General features: G+C 42.0%; 1 protein-coding gene across 5 annotated transcripts in view; it reads right to left on the bottom strand.

Annotated features, from left to right (window-relative positions):
- Positions 1 to 21,517, bottom strand: part of LOC118517674 — a 99,483-nt gene that overhangs the window by 46,993 nt on the left and 30,973 nt on the right. For all 5 annotated transcript variants that reach the window (XM_036064068.1, XM_036064069.1, XM_036064067.1 and 2 more), the window contains exons 3-4: positions 12,770 to 13,606; positions 9,012 to 9,588 (exon numbers count right to left, since the gene is read on the bottom strand). In XM_036064068.1, coding sequence (XP_035919961.1) covers positions 9,012 to 9,588; positions 12,770 to 13,349 — 1,157 coding nt within the window. In that variant the 5' untranslated portion in view covers positions 13,350 to 13,606. The remainder of the gene's footprint in view (positions 1 to 9,011; positions 9,589 to 12,769; positions 13,607 to 21,517) is intronic.

Raw genomic sequence — 21,517 nt, 5'->3', positions numbered from 1 at the left:
TAATGACGATAAGGTTTACAGATTTGCTGGAGCATCCTACCGAACGGTGCTGGAACGGGTGCAGTGACAGCACAGCGCACCCGGCATAAATAATCATTAGAATTAAATGCGGTTCGATGTGCGTAAAATCTAATGTGATTGTTGAAAATAAGCGTTGATCGATGAGCGTTGGTTGGTAGATGGTTGTAGCGGTCTTTAAGGCGCAGAAATGGTAGCAAACAGTAAGTGTGATACTTCCAGTTATCACGAGTTTTTGATATCAGACGAGCTTAGTATATGACAGTGATGAGGGACAATTTAAGTCTTATTAGTAAAGAAACATCCGGCTGGATTGTGAACACCCCAAAAGTGATTAAATTTAAGTAGTTACGTATACTATAGCGATCCCATCAAGATCATCGTACATCTGCCTTTATATACCGTAGGTGTAGATATCGCCTGAGAAATCTTTTCTGGATATTCTTGGTCAGTTATGGATGGCTTGTTAGAATTTCCATACTCCTACGATCAAACCTTCTAATTGATAATAGACACTTCCTACACTTCGAACACCTCGAAAGGGTTCGGTCTGTAATTTCTGGCCTTATGTGACTTGATTGAACCCAAGGCTAGATAGTCAATCCTGCGTACGAGGAGGCGGTGTTGATGGGATTTGAACCCCGGTTTCGCCTCGGCCACCGGACCGCTTCTAATAGACTTATAGATAATAGACACTGTCTTTTTAAAAACTAACGCAAAATAGGGTTAGAATTTTAGGCAACATTGACTCAAAGCATTTGCCCGAACGATGTTCAGCTCTGCAACCTCGAGGTGTCTTGGTGTGCCATTTCCCGCATTCCTTGACTTGAATTTACCCATAGCGGTCCTGCGAACGGGGAGACGGCTCGGATGATATATATTCCTCGGTCATGCTGTGTGAGACCACCGGACCGGCCTATCACATTAGCAGAAACTATCACGCTTGGTAAAATGATTGAATTGCATTTTAAAGATACGTACTTGCTGGCTACCATTTCAAGAGCATGGACTTTATTTCCTTCTGCCTCTTACAAGGTAAAACAAGCAGGAGAAGTATTGTGCCTGGGACTGGGATATGAAACAGGACCCTACGTATGAATTGATGAAGCCTTTACCGATGGCTTCCGTGGTATGTTCCACGGACACTCACCGAACATATGAACACCTGTTCTATTTCGGATGCATCGTGGCCGGCACTCATATTGCCAGTAGTGTAGTGAGGCTTTCTAATTCTTTGATGTTCTAGGCTTTTGTTTTGACTGTACGACTTGTTTGCCTTGTTCTGCTTTGTCCAGTGCGAGACTATATAGATATGGCTTAAATAACCCTCACTACAATCAGACAGGCTAATTAGCTCCTCTGTCGCTCCTCACACCCTCTTGGAGGTTTGAACACTAAAATAATTCTCATCAAGCATTACTTTGATTTCTCCAACAGCTCAAAACAATATTGCTGAAAAGCAATCAATCGACTCTATATGCGAAACATCATTTGTGGATCAGTTTAAGCTTGGATGCACTGATTCACTTTCGGATATTGATAATTAGGATATAACGAATGCATGATATATTGAAAATAAATTAAATATCTCGGCAAGAATTCAAATATGAAAGACATTTCTAGTATGTAATAAAATATTATGTGTGTTTGAAGTAAAGTTTGGACACAAAAAATGTTTAAGCATGGCACAACAACGCAAATTTTTCGCATAGTCGCAAATACCGTCCCAAATCGTATGCATATTCAGGACCCCCGGTACCACATACAGCTCACCGTCGGATGTCACAGAACCAGTGGGATAATTCGGAAAACACCGAAAACTTTTCCTCATTTTCGTGTCGTACGAAAACCGGTCGCACAAAAACAGAGCACAGCGAAAGCAAAGGATGAAGGCACATTCGGTAGTTGATCCGTCCGTCCCGATTAAATCTCCCACTGCCTTGACGGTTGTTTTGATGTCTTGCGAAGCGTGGACTCGACGTTGAGGTTGGCATGCGTGCTAATGTTGTTGTTTTCCGAGCACCGGAACACCTTTAATAACCCAAAGTGTAATTTCGAGACACATTGGATGGATTTTCGAGACAATCACTGTCGGGATGAGCTCGGATGATGCCAACAGCAGCTAGGATTATAATTAGCAGCCTGTGTGTACGCCGTATTTTCTAAATTTGCTCGGCATTGTACCAACAGCAGGTAAATAGACTGTTTCCCGTTAGGTTTTCATAAACAAAAACCAACGTTCGAATTGTGTAACAAATTTGGGGCGTATCATAATGGGAAACAGATTACTCACGCTCTTTTTTTTTGGCCCCATCTATGTACGTTCTCAACTTCCTGGTCTTCCTTCCTGACTCTAGCTCCTTCTCGTGTACTGTTTACATCTGAGTGGAAATGCATGAGCTTTGGCGTTGTTTGTTCTGTACACGGCAAAATATTTGCGTACGGTTACCAGCAAACAGAGGGCTGAAGAGTGAAATCGAGATGCGATAAGGGCAGCAGGGTTTGTTAGCCTCGCCAAAAAAGGCGCGCTCGGCCGGTTGATTTAATATTCAATGGATAGTGATGTTTGTTGCTTATCATTGAAAGGAGCGCTGGTGAGCAGGTTTGAGATGGCAAACCTATGGTTTAAGACCTATGGTTGGAGTATGGTATGGAGAAACCTATGGTTGAGCTCGACGAAGCTTCAAGGATTCCATTGTTTACATACGATTGACACATTATTTACTAATTTAACTACAGTTTACTTAAAACAATTGACTTTCATTTGAAGCTATTTCATGAGCTATATATTCTTAAAATAAGCTTTATTAGCTGCCATAACTTAAATTAAGAACGAACTGCTCTCAGAACACAGTGATGCTGTACTAGGGGTTTATGTAAATGTCTCTGTTGAATCGCAAGCATAGTTAGTAGCAAATCATGTTTTTAATACATTTGGGTATAAAAATGGATGGATCTCTTCGACGGTTCGGGGTAATAGCGGTATAGATTTTAATATGGTAAGTCCGGAGATCGAATCCCATTCGGAACGTTAACCTGTAGGATTCATTGAAAACCGTGGAAAACATGGTTTCATTACGTCTGTTTTTAAATGGCCGTCTGTTTTTAAAGTCATTAAATGGCCTGTATGACAAAGGCAAGGTTTTTGTTGTAAACGACTAGAAAAAAACAAATATCCGATTCAAAAGGATGTACAGCTTTCATGAATATTGAGAAAAAGAAAAAATAAGAACGGCCTGACCGTATTGCTAGCTTTCATGAATATATCTGTAATGTAACTCTCTCTAGAAATTTCGTCGTACCGGTTCTGTTTTGTTCCCGCAACTGATGCAAAACAGTTTGCTACGAAACATGAGTTGTTGTCCAATTTGATAGTTCCTTAAGCCAAATGTAAACATAAAGCTCATTACCCTTCTTCTTCTTCCTTGGCACTACAACCTCGAAAGGGTTCGGGCCTGCCATTTCTGGCTTTCTGTGACTTGATTCTACCCGTAGCAAAGAAGTCAGCTCTGCGTACGGGGAGGCGGTGTGGATGGAATTTGAACCTCGGTCCTGCCGTGTGAAGACCGGCACCGCTGTCGCCTCGGCCACCGGACCGCAAATTATCCTAAATGCAATAAATAGCTACGATGGAGATGATCGATACTTTATGACTTGTGGTTGTTGCACAAAAAAAAAAATATCAAAATTTGCACAATATTGTGTAATCTTTGTTTTTAAAAAAGTCAAACCAAACATACGACTGCAGCTTGTTGAATTGGCATCTTGTCAACACATTATTTGCACAGCTCTTTTTGAATTTCTTCTCTTCGTCTTAACTCCCTATTTGTCAATATGAAAAATAACCTCTCCAAAATCGTCAAAAAAAGTTGGATAAGAAGCATTTGAAAGATGAATTTTAAGTTATACATTTTTTAACTCTTCTTAAAACATGTTCAAAGCTGAAAATTTGTACAGATGAATTCTTCAGACATACGATATTAAGATTATAGTTTTATCTTATTATTGACCTATAGATTGAGCAAAACAATCTAAATATACGAAAAACCGCCTGACCGTATTGCTATTTTTGGACTATTCTCCCGGCGAATGCTTACTGTGGCAATAATTGCGCGTGTCGAGAAGCCAAAGAAAACAGATGGTCATCGGTTGATAACTTTATTTCCCAGCCCAGTATAAGGGCTTAAACTTCACCGAAATCTGAAATTTTGCTCCAATCGTGATTTGCGTATAAAAATAAACTCCTCGGCGAAGAGTATCTAAACATCATCAGTAAAGAGAATTTGTATTAAATTAAATTATGTTATTATACAAACATCGTCGCATCGATATTGATTGGAAAACTGGATCGATGGTTCGCTGTGGGTGTGTGTGGTTGTGTGTGCAAGTATGGACTAATTGAACTTTTATGATTCCAATCACGTTTATGAGCTTTTCGGAGGATCTCATTTTTATGTCGATGACAAAACCAATTATGATCCTTCCATACTTTGTGTTTTTTTTTTCGTCGTGCTGTTCACTTTCCACGTTTCCATGATTTTGGCTTGATTTTTGTTTACACTTCTGGCTGTTGCTTTATTCGTGAGTTGATGAGCATAATTTTTTGATTAAACGCTCATTTCACTGCACTTTCACAAGGGCTGCCCTGTGTGTCGCGAGATTAAATTACGTGCTTCAATGGTACACGATACACAAACCAATTGTTAGAAGATAAAATTCCTGTTTTCTATAGTACATTCCTTCGCCATGAAATTTCACTGCCAAGGATTTGCGTCACATACTCGCTTATTGTGTGGAGCTCTTTTCACAGCAGGTAAAAAGTGAATTGGAGCAGAAAATGAAAATGTTAATCAAAATTAACCCCCCGAGGTATGGCTCGATGCTATTAACAGTATGGTAGGTAGCTACAGCTACGGGCGCCATTGTGTGAGGGGCATGCGGTTGTATGTGCACGGACAAGAAAATTATTCATAAATTGCACTTGCACCGCAAAAAGCGGTGCACCGCACACCGTACACCGAATTACTTTGTGTCACAAAAGTTGACGATCGGATATTGCTTTTTATGTGGAAAAGGCAAACAAACACCTTAACTGGAAAAATGGCATTTTGCCGCCGGTGTTTGTTGGGAATAACTGCATTTCCCGGTGGCAATCATTCGTCGCCCGTTCCATGCATTAAGGGAAGAAATGCGGGGGAAAAGGGCGTGTGTACGTTTTAAATTTATGCATCCATTTTTAACACATTCAAATTTAATTGCTGGTACTCCGGAATTGCTCTGACCATAACACGCGTAGCCAGGGGAATACTCTGATGTCTAGTGTTTGTAGTGAAAGAGTAACTGTTGTAGTCTTTACACGGAACAGATCAATCATCTGACTGGCAGTTAATACGTGCATAAGCACACCGAAGGACACAAAGAACGCACCAAACCAATTGATGGCATTCTAATCAAAGATGACAGAAATGGACCATGTTGTGACTAATGGGAGCACGAAATGATGCACGATGACGATGGCATGATGACATGATGCATGACTGGAACGGTGTCTGTAGCGGTGCAAGGACGAAAAACGCTCTCAGAAACTCGTAGCATAATCTGCGTGCAAGTTCGTCGATTACGGCCGCCGTATGACAACGAATGCAGTTGATCAACGGAAGATGTGATACGCTGATACTCTTTCCTACTATGATGGGTCAAAGGCATGTCCGTGCATGTCAAAGGGTTTCCTGGTGGGATTGTGACCCTAGCACACGGTGACCCTAGAGACACCCCCCGGATTACTAAGCATCATACATGTCCAGGACGAAAAGAAAAAAAAAGCATCGGAACACACAAAAACCTCCCCATTCAAATATGCGATGCTTGCACAACCGATTTATCAACGTCATCTGGTTGGCTTGGCTTTCTAGTCGCAGCGGCAAAACGATGCCGCCGATAGACAGAGGACACGGACAACGCCGCGGCTCACGTAAGGCCCGCAACAACAAAAAATCTATCGTGAATATACCTTAGATGAGATGGCATTTCGTTCAGTTTTTTCCTGCTACTGCCTCTGCATGACACATACTACCATGCGATAGTGATTGAAATGCACCACGACACGAGAAGAACGAACGTATAACTCTTTTATCTATTACCACTGCACGGATGGGCTAGTTGTTTTTTTTTTGTGAGCGCCTCTAGTGCATATGCAGTGACATACATACTATGTGTCAATGATGGCTTGACAGTTCATTCAGCGAGGGTGTAGGCCAGTTGAATCCTAGCGAAAGCACCTTAAAAGAACTCACTCCTTTTTTCCTCCGGTTTGTTTCCGGTTGATGAAGATCCGCTCGTGCCGTCCGATCATCAGTGAGAAGATAATCGCTGTGATATCGAAAAAATTGTCAGCAAGCTGAGTCAATTTGGAAAAGCGGGTAGTGCGGTGTTCTTTAGCCCTTTATCGATTGCTCATTCGATGGTACGAAGTGAGTGTTTGCTTACATTCGGTTGACTTGGGCGTCTAGTCGTATTTATATGGTGCTGACTATGGTCCACTAACGGGCAAACTCAAAAAAAAAAAACTTGTCTAATCACATATCGAGTGGATCGGTGGGTGGTGTATAAAAAACTCGCTGCTGTGGGCAGATCGGGCTACCGGGTTGTCTGTACGTCGGAGGGTAACCAGACTATAAACCGAACTGTCACGGGACCTTTCAGAGGTATTTGATGGGTTGAGCGAAGGGTCAGTCGGCCTGCCTTAAGTTAAATAATCATGCGATTTCCGAATTTCATGATTTCAAGCCACCGTACCGTCTCCTATCCACTTTGGACTCATGGAACGTAAGCATTCCTCACAGAGCCGAAGCCTTGAGGCAGCTACATAACGCCCTAGTCACACTGAACATGGACCTTGTAGCTTTACAAGAGATTTGAAGGCTAGGGAATGGTGAGACCTAAACCTACATGGTGCGTCCGCCAACATATGATTGGAACAGGTTTCTTCGTTGGCCGAAATCCGAAGTCATCGGTTGCGATGCTACCAACGATAGGCTATGCATGCTACGCATGCGAGGCAGATTCTTCAACATCTGCCTCATCAAATTTCTAGACCGTACCGAAGAAAAGCATGCAACGTCTGACATACATCTGACAAACGCCTCTAGAACATGGACTCTTGTCTAAACTGATGAGTTCCTCCTTGCCACGTTGGAGAGGAAGATGCTCAGAAGGATATTTGGTCCCGTATTTGTGGAAGGATCATGGAGGAGCTGCTATAATGACGAGCTCTACGAGCTGTGCGGTGATCCAATCATTGTGCAGCGAGTGAGACTCGCCAGGCTCGTCCGGTGGGCTGATCATGTCATGAGAATGGTACCGGACCACCCAGCCTGGTGAAACCCTGGGTAAGGTCCTTTTAGGAGTAGATGCGTCCGCCAGAACGGCCGGGATGATGGATTGGCAGACGACAGCGCAAAACCGTGAGCAGTATCGAGAGTTGTTACAGTTGGCCAAGACCGCGAGGCGGTTGAATTGCCCGATAAGTGATAAAATAAGTAGGTATATAAGCCGGTTTAGATAAAGCACAACTTCCAGCAATACTACGATTTGCGACAAAAATGCAGTGAGTTTTGTGAGGAAATATGTAAAAAAATGCCTGCATTTGGTAAAAAAATCAAGTTTGCGCTGCGAATTGGGTTTCGTGTACACAGGATTTCTAATTTGACCACCATAATACCGATTTCTCGCTTTTGCCAAACCAAACTCGAGCATGGTAATTAGGACTTGTGTATGTGTTAGACGTATGTCATTGATTCAAAATAAAGAAGAATCGTCGAGCGTATCTATTTTCGTGTGCCAAAAGTTACCCAATGGAGTGATTGATATTTACTGCCCATGTACGGGAATCAGTCGCGCAAACGTCGTCCAATTTAATGACGAGTAAAACGCTTAGATGGGCACATAGTTCCGTACGTACGCAAGCTCCGGCGAACCATTACTGCGTCAAAGTTGCGGAAATTATTAAGCTACGGGAATCATTACCGGAAACGGTCTGTAGCATAATGAAGTGTTGTATCGTACTAAATTGTTGGCCGGAGCACTTTTGCCCCCTGTCACGGTGTGGCGTTCCTGTTGATTCTGGCCGGAATGCCCCGCTGTGGGAATGGCTTGAAAATTCCGTCCCAGAACGGCACCGAAAGAAAGTTCCAATACTGCCGGCTCGGTAGTAGTAATGATGTCACGTAGAATCCATTTGCAGGCTGGCTGGTAGAAACCGAGTTGGTTTCTTGTTTCGTTTCTTGCCAGCGGCCAAGGGGGTGGCCACTGCAGAGCCAGCCAGCCAGCCAATGTTATGCACCAAATGTCAGCAGAACAGATTTCGCAACGCAATTCAGGTGTTTCATTTTTCGCACATAAAAGCTGCCAAGTATTGTTCACAGAATGGTTTAAGCAAGAGCAACAACGAAGGAAATGAGGAAAAAAAGGAAGGTGCTGCAGGAAACTACTTTCCTGCTCAAAACAGGCCACAGTTCGCCACTGGATTGCTGATCGGATTTTCTTGGTCGCTGCTCGGTCTTGGCTTGTGTGGAATGGCGCTGGCAGAGGCAGCAGAATGCTTGATGAAATTATTTTACGGTAGCAGTACGTGTTTGCAGTTTTAATTCAAACGTGGTGTCGTTTCACCTAACGCGTCCCGATTATGTTAAATGGGCGTATCAGTTTCGTTCCGTCCGTTTCCGGTCCGGAGCAAGTGGTTCAAGCGCAACTTTATTATGAAGTTGTTAGGTATTTTTCAATACCATTTGCTGATTCTCAACTATTGCCTGAAACGATACATATTGATCGACCTACACTGCACACCGAGCGCCGCTGGGCGATGTTGTTGCTGGAGTTGGTCAACAGACTCATTTCTGGACGAGTGAATTGTTGTGTGTGGTATTCTTTTCTGTCTTTTCCTTTGGTTTGGTCCCTTCAACCCCCCACCCCCCCCCCCCTCGGACAATACTCACCTCGTATTGTAATAGGTCGATTTGTAGTACGGCGGATGATGGTCGAACACGTAGTTCAGGATGGGTCCGGTACTTTTCAGCAACTTACGATGCTCGCCCACCGGTTTGACCACCATCGCCGGTGTAGTGGGATTAAGATTCATGGAATTAATTGTTCGATGGCGCTGCAGGCTGGTAGCCGTCGTTAGCAGTGTGTCGTTGGATGCGGTGGAGTGGAAATTTGAAATGCTTATGGGATTACTTCTTCGTGATCCATCCGATAGCGATTGGGGCTGGGCTGCTGCTGGGGAGTGCTGCTGGTTCAATTTGGCTGGGTCGTTCGGGGAGGCCGGCAGAACTGGGTCTTGCGTATTATGTACATTCGCTGCCACCTGCGTACCGGACGATGATGGCCTTCGTATTGTTCGTTGGGTTGATAATGATAGATTAGAAATGGTTTGCTCCAGCGGCACATCTTCCATTGCCGTCGATACCGCCGCTGATACGGTGAGATCGGACAGGTCCGTCGTGGAGAAGGAGCTACTGCTGCTGTCGGTGTTTGTGGCCGCATCCAATAGCGATAAAGATTGCTCAACACCTGTGCAATGTAGTGGAGAGAAAAGAAAAAAGGGGATGCTATTAAGCGAAAAAGCACAATGCAAATTTATCGTTGCTCTAAATAGCAGTAAAAGTGAACAGTGGTGTACAATTGCTGGTGATTTAAGTCAGTGCGATGCTCTGTTTAAATAAGTTTTGATAGATATGTCTCTTAGTTTATCCTTGCTGAAGACAAGCACATGTTAAAGATGCTTCACAACACCACCACCGTGTCGTATCGGTTTGTGTGGCTTTTTGATCCGGAATATTTGCTCCCAAGAGGAATCTGTGTAGCAAAAACAGTGACTCCTTGTACATCGTTAGGAGCAAGAGCGATTGACATTTTTTGACATGCCCTCCAAAACGAAGCTCTAACTGCTAAAAGAATACAAATGCGTATTCTTCAGTACGCTGGGGCGGTTTTTGTGTCTGTGCTTTAACGAGTTGAATATAACCCAATCAAAATTCCCCAACCGATCGCAGTTGGTTGGCGATGGAATTGGATGGAGAATATGGAACAGGAATTTAAAGTAAGTTAACACAAAACGGGGGCATAGGTAAGCTGGTACTTTTATCCTCCAGAGGCAAAGTGACGTGTTTCAAAGAGAGACTTTGAATTTTTGAATTGCTGAACGAGCCATTTCGCTAGTTTGTCTGCGGCAACTGTATGTATGTGCAAGTGTTCGCAATAGGAAAATGGAATTGAACTCGAGGGTCGTTGCGCTGGTGAAAGATAAGCAAAGGGTGAATATTTATGTTGCTTTCGGAGCGGTTTTTTCGCTCCTTCGAGGAGAAGGATATTGTGAAAATGAAAGAGAATTTGAAATTTTACATTTTATTTTGTGTTTTAAAGAACCAAGAAGACTTGTGAATGCTTTGGATTGCTTTATACACTGAAATCAATTTCTTTCAGCAGCATCTACATGTTTGGTGTTGTTTGTAAATAACGCTTGAGTTGTTTTTACCTTCTACGTTGGTGGACATCTTGTTATACTCATGATTTGTTTTATTTTCTTAGAAGAATATTTTACTTGAAATATTTTACAATTTATTTCTACTCCTCTTTATTCATTGATAATAACTTTCACAAGTTATTTTCCTCTAGTATTCATGCAGCTCACATTTTCTTAAAAGTTTAATGTTTTTAGAATTAATTATTCAAAATCCACTACTTGCAGATTGTTATTTTCATTTTTAGACTTTTTCATATCACATTCCAATGGCTTTAGATTGAAATTGACAGAGAAAATAGTTTTATTAGCTGAAGATATCGTATAGAAAAGCTGATTTCGTCGGTGATCTTAAATTCCATCGTTCAATTGTGGGACCTCCACACGATTCATCACAGCTCATTCCAACAAACGTTTAAAAATTTCACAATGATCGAAAAAACCTTAAATTTCCTAGAAAAAAATCTTTTTAATTTTTTTTAATAAACTCCCCTCTTTTTCTTTCCCTGGAAGTAATAATGGAAACATTGAAATTGATACCAGAACGCAGCGGAACCATTTTCTTCTCGGAAAGGGATGGAATGAACCTGGTAGGTTCTTTGAACCTATTTCAACGGAAGCAATTGTCAGTGTAGTCTTCTCGACTACACAATAATATCGTGCAACAGGTTTAAGACAGATTTATGCGCATATAAGATTACTTCCGATAGAAATAGAAACATTTAAACGGAAAACAAACATTAAACAGCTGGTGACTTCGCATATGAGAAAAAGTGATGCTAACCAGAGATCCTCTATTGCCCTGGCATGTAGGTATAATGGTTAATCATTACGATTATAATTAATTTTGGATAGTTTAATGTTTGTATTTGTACATATGATTTGTAGGTGATAAGAAGGTTCCGAAAACAAAAACAGACACACATGTGATGAAATCGTTGAGCGGGAGAAGGATCGTTCTTTTTACCAGGTTCTTTCCTTTTGTCTGGTCCATTCATTTCCATTATAAGAAAATTTAAAAAAAAAACTGATATTGAACAGGAATGCGATTGAATTGAATGTGTGGTGAAACCTCATGTGTCAAACCTAATTCCTAATTAAATAAAGGAACGAAACGAACCTTTCGGGTTCATTCCGGAACGCGCATTCCTACAGAGTAGTGGAATTTGAATTCGAATGAACTAATTAAAGTTTTTTTGTTAATAAAACCTACATTTTGTTAAATTTTTGTTCGTTAGTATGTTTCCCATTTTCGTTTAAAAATATTTGCTTTGAAAATGGTAATTTGTTGCGCCTACGGCCATGGAAGTCAAAGTCTACATGCACCTTGACTGTTTTTTTACTTTAACCTATTTTAACATTTATTGATTTCCTATTGAACCTATTTCGATCTTCTTCTGGCAAAAAAGAATAGAAACATAAGTTCAAGTTAAACATAAGAAACGTAAGTTAACATAAGAAAAATGTTGAACACAACAAAGAAGTTCAAACCTAACAAAATTTGCTAATTGCCGTTCATACTATTATGTTGTTACGTTGCATTGAACTTGCTTTTTGACATGCGTGTATATATTGAGAACTGGACTACAGAAAATTTAGCTTGTGCCTGATCGCTTTTGCAATAACTAGTAACGAACTTGATAGCTCAATATGAAATATGTTCTAGGCAGATCTTCTGTGGCGAAATCTCATACAAAAAGATGAGATAGCTTCTAGTCAGATCTTCAGATAGCAGCAGTCAGAGTCGAATTCGTGCAACTTCAGCATCCCACAATTTACAAGATTAATTATGTGCAGTAAGAAGCTTTTATCGAAAATAGAAAGGAACTACACATACTACAATTTGATGTAAAATGTTCATTTGTCTCATTGAAGTTTGATATTTATTTGAAACGTGTCAACGTTTTAGTAAGTTATATGAGATACATCTCTTATAACTTCAAATCCACAACAACAGTGCATTGCCACCGGCAGGTTGAAAGGAAGAAAAAATATCATTATGATACATCCTCAGGCCCACCTGCCAGCACCTGGTGTGTCTTCCTCAGTTCCTATATCCTTGCCCCACGGGTAGGTTCAATCTTACCGTACCGTGTGAATTGACCTACTTCTCGTTCGATAACTGCTCGAACTCATTTCAAAATAATAATTCAGCCCCGTAAGCCACCCATTAGGAGTGACGAAGCAGTATGTGGTAATAATTGTGAAAATTTAAAACGAACATTACGTTACCTTCGGTGCGCTGCAGCTGCTTCCGGGGTTCCCTCGGGCTTTGGTGCGAATGGTGCTGCAGAAAACGCTTCGAACCGTCTGATTCAAATGTGTCCCCGACAGCTTCCAGGTTATTCAATTCCGTTTGAACATTGTCGTGTACGGAGCTGGCGGCAACCAGGGCACCACCGTTCGAGTGGGACATTACCGGTACCGGGCGGCTATCGTGAATAATGTTTCCCTTCCTGTTGTCGGCCCTGGCTTCGTACCCACCTGCTTCTTCTTCTTCTTCTTCTACCACCATCGTCACCGGCCGACCGTCGCTGTCGGTGTCGCTTTCGTCATTTTCCGACGTATCATCATCCCGCTCATCGTACACATCCTGCTCGTCATTCAACGGCTCAATGCCAGCGTCACTGACAGCGAAATTGCTCGCTAGCCTGCCGGTACTGGTCGGGCGCTGCTCAATCTGGCTAGTGTTTTGAGTGTCATCGGTGTACGGTGCTGGGTGACGGGTGAGTTGATACTCTGGCCTCGGTTGACCCGTTGATGATACGCAGTGTGCTATCATTAGAACTATTAAACAGCATTGATACATCATGACGGTCGCCAGGAATGGGCCCACATTCACCGCCACAGTCTCGGGCCGTTTGGAGCGCCGATTGATTATGTCCGTCCGCGAGTCGTTCCGTCGCTTCGAGTGTTCAGAACAGGCCGAGCATCTTCTTGCGCTTGGCTCGATCGAGAAACGCAGCGGTACGCGTTGCCGGCACGGACACGGCGGCAAACATGTTATTCGAAGTGGTTTAATGAGTGCAGTTTACGTTTGCGGAAGATTTTTTCCAGTAATCGTGTACGCTGGAAATAGTTAAAGAGAAAAATGCGTGAAGTTAATGTTAAGCGTTAAAGTTGGTACGAATAAAAGAGAATGAATAGAGAAAATTTCGATAATCAATCAGCTTTTATCGAACCTTTATATGGTCAAAACCTCAGCTCTATGCTGCTTTCCTTCCCAGTTTGAACAACTGTCTACTGTCGGAACTACTACTTCAAACCTGCTGCTACGCTTTTCCAGCCCATGATATTCGGTTTTTCTATGCTCGCTCGTAGAAAAGACCCGCACATAAGGTTTTGGGGCAATTCGGTTTTTGGTTGAATGAATTTCTACTGTTCGTCATCCTTTGTCTTGCACACTTCCTGCAGAAGCAACACAAGCACAAAACATCACAAACATCATCGTTCTCTGCAGCCTTTGTGATCTTGGTAGGTTATATGCCGGTGGAGAAGATGTTCTCGCAGTTAGTTTCGAAAACACGCAGCACATACAACAACACGGTGGTGGTTCGAGTTCGATGTGAGGCATAAAGTTGTGGTACAAAATTGCGGCCGGTGATTGTTTTGTTTTGTTTTTTTCGGAGGTTGTTCACGGACTATCATATTTTTTCCTTCCCTTTTTTTCTAATCGATGAAGCCTTCAAATTGTTTGCCATTTTGTATACTTTTTTTGTTGCTTGATTTGGTGTTTGGTGTGAAGCACCACAGCCACCAATCAACACTTGAAGACTTCCCCCACAAGCGCTTTCCGCCGAATGTTGTGTGCTTTCGAAGGCTCATGCTCTTTCGCCCAGTCAACAGGCGTTGGCAATTTTTCATCGCTCGCAAGGAAACTAACCAATTAACCTGGTCGTGTTTTAGTGATTGTTTTTTTTTTGGAATGTGTTTCATGCTGTTGGGCGCTTGCAGCCGAGAAAAGCTTTTATTCTGATTGAAAATTCGTTCACGCTGGTCTTTTTGTCTTGAACGTTTTTGATTTTTGACAGCAGCGCGACTAACGGCGGTATTGGGTGTGCAATCGTAGTACAGCGTTTACTTAATGCGTTTATAAACTTGATTGGAAAGCTCGGAAGCAATTTTGAAATTGTTTCAGAATTGAAAGGTTTAGTGAAGGTAAGTTTAGAAAATGAGAACGATCCAATCGGTTTACAGTTTTTAGGTTTTGATGTGTGTATGTTGAAATTCGTTAGATTTTGCTTGTGCATGTGCTTGTGTGAACAAACTACGCCATGATAAATGTCACGTGGGCTGGCATCGGTTTTGGGATGGAATTTTGATCTCTTGACCGCATCTCTCGTTCTATGAGCGCATGTACAATTGTAACAGGAATGCAATATCAAATAGATACTTGCTTAAATTCGATGAAAGCTATAGATAAATTTATTCTATTTTTGCATTATTTTTATTTTGTATTTGCAGGAAATAGTTTCTAAGTTTTTGGCAAAAATTCCCAGCTTGTTTCTAAATTTTTAAGCAGAAAAAGTAACAAGCCGGGAACACAATGCTGCACCGTGTTGTGTCAAACAAAAATGTACAAAAGTCGTAAGGCGAAACAGTGTGTCCCGTTCCCGGGTCGCTACAGCAAACGGTAACGACCGAAGCATCACATCGCAAGCAATGAAGTGAAAGCACATCGCGTAACGACTTGTTCGCTCATGCAGAGAAAAAATCCTTTCAGGAAAGCATTTGCTGCCTTGTGCGTTATTACAAACTTCGGCTGTGATGCATAATGAGAAATGTGTACCGAACCCGGATGACAATATCAATTTATTTGTTTTGTTTCATCTCTGTTTCGTTCCGCCGTGCTTGTTTTTTTTTTATTATCGCACTGCCTTCTTAAGCTTTACCACAACGACAGTCAGGAAGTATGCGTAGTATATCCCACCAAGGCGAAATGTCTTCGAGAGGAAAAGTTTCCACTGTGCTGTGTTGAGTGAAGATGTACACTAGGACTTCCGAATAAAGTCGTCCCAGAAATCCGTGTCGGAGAGTTTTTGCTAACAAAGGGATGACTTGTGAACTGTGTTATGATATGATTTATCTAACATCACAATTACGATGTTAAAGTATGAAACAAAAGGAAGCTGCTACGGTGTGGAGAAGTTTTTGAGGTCAGCATTTTCTTTTCAAAACCTCTAACGATACGACAGTGTCAGTAAGCGGATGAGGATTTAAATCTTCAATATTTGTTAAACATCTTCGTCATACCGTGAAGAGACCAGTGGCGCTACTTCTTACAACATCCCTAGTCAAAGTCCGTACAAAGTCCAGATACGGGTTACATTCCATTACGTCTTACTTACACGTTATAACACTTGTTAGTCGATATCACGAACTTTTCTGCAGAATTGTCGGTTTGAAGAATGGGTTAAATTAATCTTAGATAGAATCTTTGAAGCTCAAGATTACCAAGGATTAAATCGCTTTGAACCCCCCCCCCCCCCCCCCCCCCAAGGCAGAATAAAAGTTACAAGTCCTTAACACGTCGAATATGGTGACTGGCACAGGTCCATGAGACCACTTAAGAGTTCGAGAACCTTTAAATGATCGAGGTCCCAGGTCCCAAGAATCTGATTAATTTGCTTAAACTATGATCCAGCCCTAATGGTCGATATTAGTGATGTGTCGATCGACCCGCAGCTACCAGGTCGGAGCCATCCGTAAGCAACCCGGAATCGTTCGAGTCGAAATACTGGTTCCAAGGTGCTCGGGTCGACCCGTGGGTGCAACGAGTCCTTGTCGACCCATAGGTACAGTAAAACATACGCGAGTTCGATCCTTAGGTTTGGGTCGACCCTTGGGTGCACCTACGGGTCGACTCGTACTCGTTGCACCCACGAGTTGAGCTCCATTCCTATAGGAAGGAACTCAACTCCGGGTCCGTGAGTCGACCCGGAGTCGTTCTTGAGTCCAGCAACTAGCGCTCCCCGGTAAGTACGCGTTTCGGATTTTGTACAGATTTTAATAATTCGAATGCTTGGTAGTATTTTAAGTACAATATTTACTGGCCCAAATTTTAAATCAGCGGTGTTCATCCGCTGTATGTAGGAAGAGGCTCATCTCGGCGCCCGCAGAGTTTTTATCTTTCATTCAGCCCTCGGTCAATCACCCTTCACCGCTGCTAGTGAGAGTTCATTTTCGAGACTGTCTCTCCTGGAACGAATTCGACTCGTTTTGCCCGTGCCGTGTCCGTAGCTTAGAAATGGATTCGCTCCGTTCCGCTGTCAAAAAGACGTGGATCGACGCAACAGTCGTATAACCCATCACTAAGCCCTATGGGGCGGTTCGGTGGCAGATGCGACAGCGGCGCCGGTTTTCACACGGCAGGGCCGGGGTTCAAATCCCATCCAAGACCGCCTCCCCGTACGTAAGGCTGACTACTTTACTACGGATAAAATTAAGTCACAGAAAGTCAGAAATGGCAGACCGAGACCCCCAGAGATTGTAATGGCAAGGAAAAAGAAGAAGAAGTGTATGTATTTAGAAAGTGAATTTTTGCCGATTTGACAGACCACCATTTTAGTCGAGATATGTCAGAGTTTGTTTACAAAATCATACGGTGTGGGGCTACCAACACGAACAAACAGCCTCGATTCTCAGTTTCTCAAGCATTTTTGCTAGTTTATGGGTCATCTTAGTTTATCGCACATCAAATGATGTCCAACAGAGGATTTACGATATTTGGTTGCATTTTTCGTCACAAAGGCGCTAGCAATATCACCACTGGCACCTCTTTCGACGCTTCCACCACTCTTCTCAATAATCTTCCCCTTGATGACCACGGGACTGTTATGTCAGGTTGAAAAATGTCAATTTTCTCTAAACAACTCTCCCTCCTTTATCTACTTACCTTGCTATCAACGAAATTCCATAACCATAACCTTGGTCCATAACCTTTTCCATATTGCTTGCTCCAACTCTAATGTCACCACAGTAGAACGCCAAAAATAGGATCAGTTAATTCACAAGTATCAAGAATAATAACAATGCAAGTGTTAAATTGTCGTTTCACTCCCTACAACAGTGTGTCTGAAGCACCAAGTGTAAGTTTCTCTTTTTCTTGTAGACAACCAACCAACTGGTAAGGTTGTCAGTTTTGGATCTAAGAGGTAGCAACGTACACTATTGGTCACTTAAATCTTTAAACCTTTCTTCATTGGTATTGCGTATGCCACAAAAGATGAATGCCAGAATCCCACCTGAATAGATACAGATGAAAATGGCTTTCGTGATGCCCATCAAAATAGGTATATCATGACTGTTACCTGTAAGGGTGCTCAAGGACGATATCAATTGACTTTACAGCCTTATTATTTATACATTAAATACAATAAAACATGGACTGGAGACTTGTTAGGATGAAATGTCTCCGCATTTTTCAAAGAGAGCCGCAGATTCACTTAAGATGAGTTGCTTTGAATTCGAACTACGTAGTAACATTAAGCATTATCCAAGTAGAAGAATAAGATTCCAAAAATGAACGGAATCATTTCTGGAACAGCGTACGTAAAGACGTTCCGTTCGGGACTCGATTCGGTCGTCGGTCACCGGTCCGCCCTAATTGCAAGAAAACTGGGCTAATGAAGTAATGTCAACGAGCATAGCTTTAAGCAGAAGCACATTCAGTCTACTTTTCAACAGTTTCAAAGAAAAAAAACACACACACACACACACATACAGGTTGAGTTTGCAGCAATTTAATAGCGTCTCGAGAACCCAAATGTTCAATGCCAATCTGTTAAATTGTTGCGGTTGTCTCGAGATGTGCAGAAAACTAGTGCGTTCATTTTAACACAAAATTACTTGACTTCGTCCTCGTAGCACGACTCAAGAACAAGCCGGGTTTGGAAGGTTCCTTCTAATAGCCAACCATTAGCAAAAGGCAGCCCGACAAAACGACAAATATTGTACAGTAATATACACAAAAAAGGGTCATGCTCGCTACCCTTTTTTATGGGCTTTACCCTATTGGTCTGGTTTGCTACCAGACCAGAGTTCTAACATGTACATATGATGGCGAAATCTTTGTGTTAACGACCTCATTTTATGAAAATCAAAGCAAAACCTCAAATACGCTTGTTTATAGGTGTAGAAATCAGTTCAACGTTTGTGACGGTGCTGGGTAAGCATTCTTGAACTGAGATAGATAGCTATTGCTTGGATAATATTGCTTAAAGCAAGGTGTGGTCTTTAATTTAGGTATAGTCCTTGGTGTATAACGTTTGGGAGATGGAAAAAAAGTTATTCAATACCTGATCGGAACACACACACACACGTTTACACTATCTAGGTACGGATAGACAAGCATATTTCACGTAGTTCAATCTGCATATCCATCTAAAAATCTCAAAGGAACGCCAAAAACACTTTCATCACATTTACGTTCCACTTTCTCTCATCCGAGAGCTTGCCGGAAACTATGGCTGAAACCTTTGTGTAAAATTCGACTACCTCTTGAACAGGGGCATTTGATTGATCTTTACACGGTAAGAGTATGGTTCAGTTTAGCTAGAGCCCTGTCTAATTAATTGTACTTGATGTTTTTTGTCTGACTGTACTCAATACAGTACAAAAGTCTCTCAACTACTTCAAAGATACTGATATACATTAGAAGATATACAACCTAACCTAAATTTGATGGCACTCTCAGACACATAAAAATCCTCAGTCATGTGATTTTGGATGTGAAAAAAAATCACACCATCCCATTAAATTTGTACTTACGAATGATTTATGTTGTCCACCTCTCGAAGAAACTACACCTATGTATCAAGATGTACAACATTTCGACGTGATAAGGGAAGGTTGCTATAATTACGTGCGTTAAGGCTAATGGGGCATAATGAAGGAAACAATAATTAATCACTACCAAATAGATTGTCCTTCAACTGGTGCGATGGGGCGAAGTCGTGCGTGCGTCCGACACGCGCGCTACAATATGCTATATATTCATTTGAGCATGCTCTTAATTGAGAACGGTTTCGATTTGCGAAGTATGTTGTGTAATTTTGAGAGTATATAATGCAAAAAATACACCAGAATACCTTATTGTCCTGAAGCATTTTCGAGAGCATAAGAACAAAAAACATGCTTTAATACCAGTTTGCTGGTGTTGTACGTCATAGTAGCAAACGAGTTATATTTATTCTATTGTGCTTATTCTTCATGGTACGTGAACACCATGAGCGATTGTTTTTGCAGCTTGTAGTATTTCTTTTTTCGGCAAAACATTTCTATTTTCTAAATAAAAGTTAGCGAAACAACCGTTTTACCGGAGTGCTCGCTCTCTCTCTTTCTCCTATTCTCTGTAGGGTCCCCGGGTTCCCATCACCCGGGTGGCTCCGGGCCCGCGTTTTGCATTAAATGGTTCCCAAATCACCCACTAAAGAGTAAGGTAGAAACGCTGCGCCATTACTACGAACATGCATAGTGGCAAAAGGTTTGTATAGGTAGTGGCCGACGTGCCGTGCGACGCCTGGGAGTTGTGATTTCCAATAGCGTTATGCAAATGGGCACTGGAACGTTTTATGTAAATTTTCTAACGAAGGTCCACCATGCTCAACGCCACGCTGTCCATCTTCCGAGCAACTGGCAAAACTCGAGGTGTATCACTGAAAATAACAACAGCTCTGACTCCCAATCTGTATAATTTACGGGCCATGAAATCGGAGCAGGAGGCCATCATTACGAAGGTCAGATAAAAGCCGTTTCCAAAGATCTCTTTATTTAAGGACGAGCGTTTTTGGGGCCATCCGGCTCCGAAGCACCAGTTATTCTGACCTTTCCATGAGCTGACTGGAGCCTGCACTGGCCGGGGTTTAAAGTTATGAATGGGACTGCAAGTAAAAATAAAGTACTAATGAAGCCGTCGGCAAACCAGATCATAATAAAATCTTTATCTATGCCTTAAGAAGTGTTAGATAAGAATCCACCAGCGCGGAATCCGTGAGTCGATTTTATAACGGTATTCGGTTTTGCAAGCCATACCTAAAGGAGACGAACCATGATACAGGATTATTTCGTAATATAACGCGTGTGTAATATGTTCAAACGAATGTTGCAAGTCCGATTTTTTCAACACCAAAATGTAGGAAATGTGTTCTGGGTCGTTAAAACGCGGTAATTCCATTGGCCCTTATAATGTTCCACTTGAATGGAAATATCGATATCAAAACAAAAACAAACAATATGGACTGCCAGTGGATATATCCAACACCGTGTGTAAAAAAGGTCATGAAACATTCATAGGGTTGGTTTTTGGTTTTGCCTGATAGCCTACACCATCATGATAATACAAATTATATCAAGCTAAACATTTGATTCGTGATGAACTGGTAAGAACCTGCTCGACTTGTTTCTGTTCGGGTCAAATCCTCGCCACTCCAAGCTCCAGGGATCCAAGAAGCAGTCAAAAAGCGAAAGATACGTTCTGTGTTTTCTTCAGCAAAACAAACTTTCCCATAAAGAATAACAATGTCTGGAGGGTGTTGTGGGTATGGGTTCGCTTCCAAACCGTACCGGACACCAAAGTGCACAATGCGGGCAAACTCGAAGGATTCGCCGTTTTGCGGTCTAAAGCTGTTGCTTCCGAAAAGCGGCACAATTTTAACACGCCTAGGATGCCCCGTAACGTAATTAACATAAACTCCAACGGCGCTTTACGGGATTTTGGAAATAGAAATGGCGGGCAGAAAGAATAAAAGGAGGTTCAATCTGTTCTTCAATAACTGTAAGACTTGAAACCATTAATTATTTCTATTCCACTTGATTCTATGCTTCGGTATCGGAATTACATTTGTGTGGGATTTCGATGCGATCGATCTTTATTTATTTTGTTTAGTTCTGTTTAATGTTTCAACAGGCATGTAGGTTGTATGTCCAACAACGTTTCCTGGTGTTTAGTATAAATTAATCCCAGTTGTAAATTGCGCCCGT

Source organism: Anopheles stephensi, chromosome 2 (assembly GCF_013141755.1).
Source record: "Anopheles stephensi strain Indian chromosome 2, UCI_ANSTEP_V1.0, whole genome shotgun sequence".
Lineage (NCBI taxonomy): Eukaryota > Metazoa > Arthropoda > Insecta > Diptera > Culicidae > Anopheles > Anopheles stephensi.
Note: the sequence above shows the minus strand (reverse complement) of the source record. Positions and strands in the feature narration are given on the sequence as shown.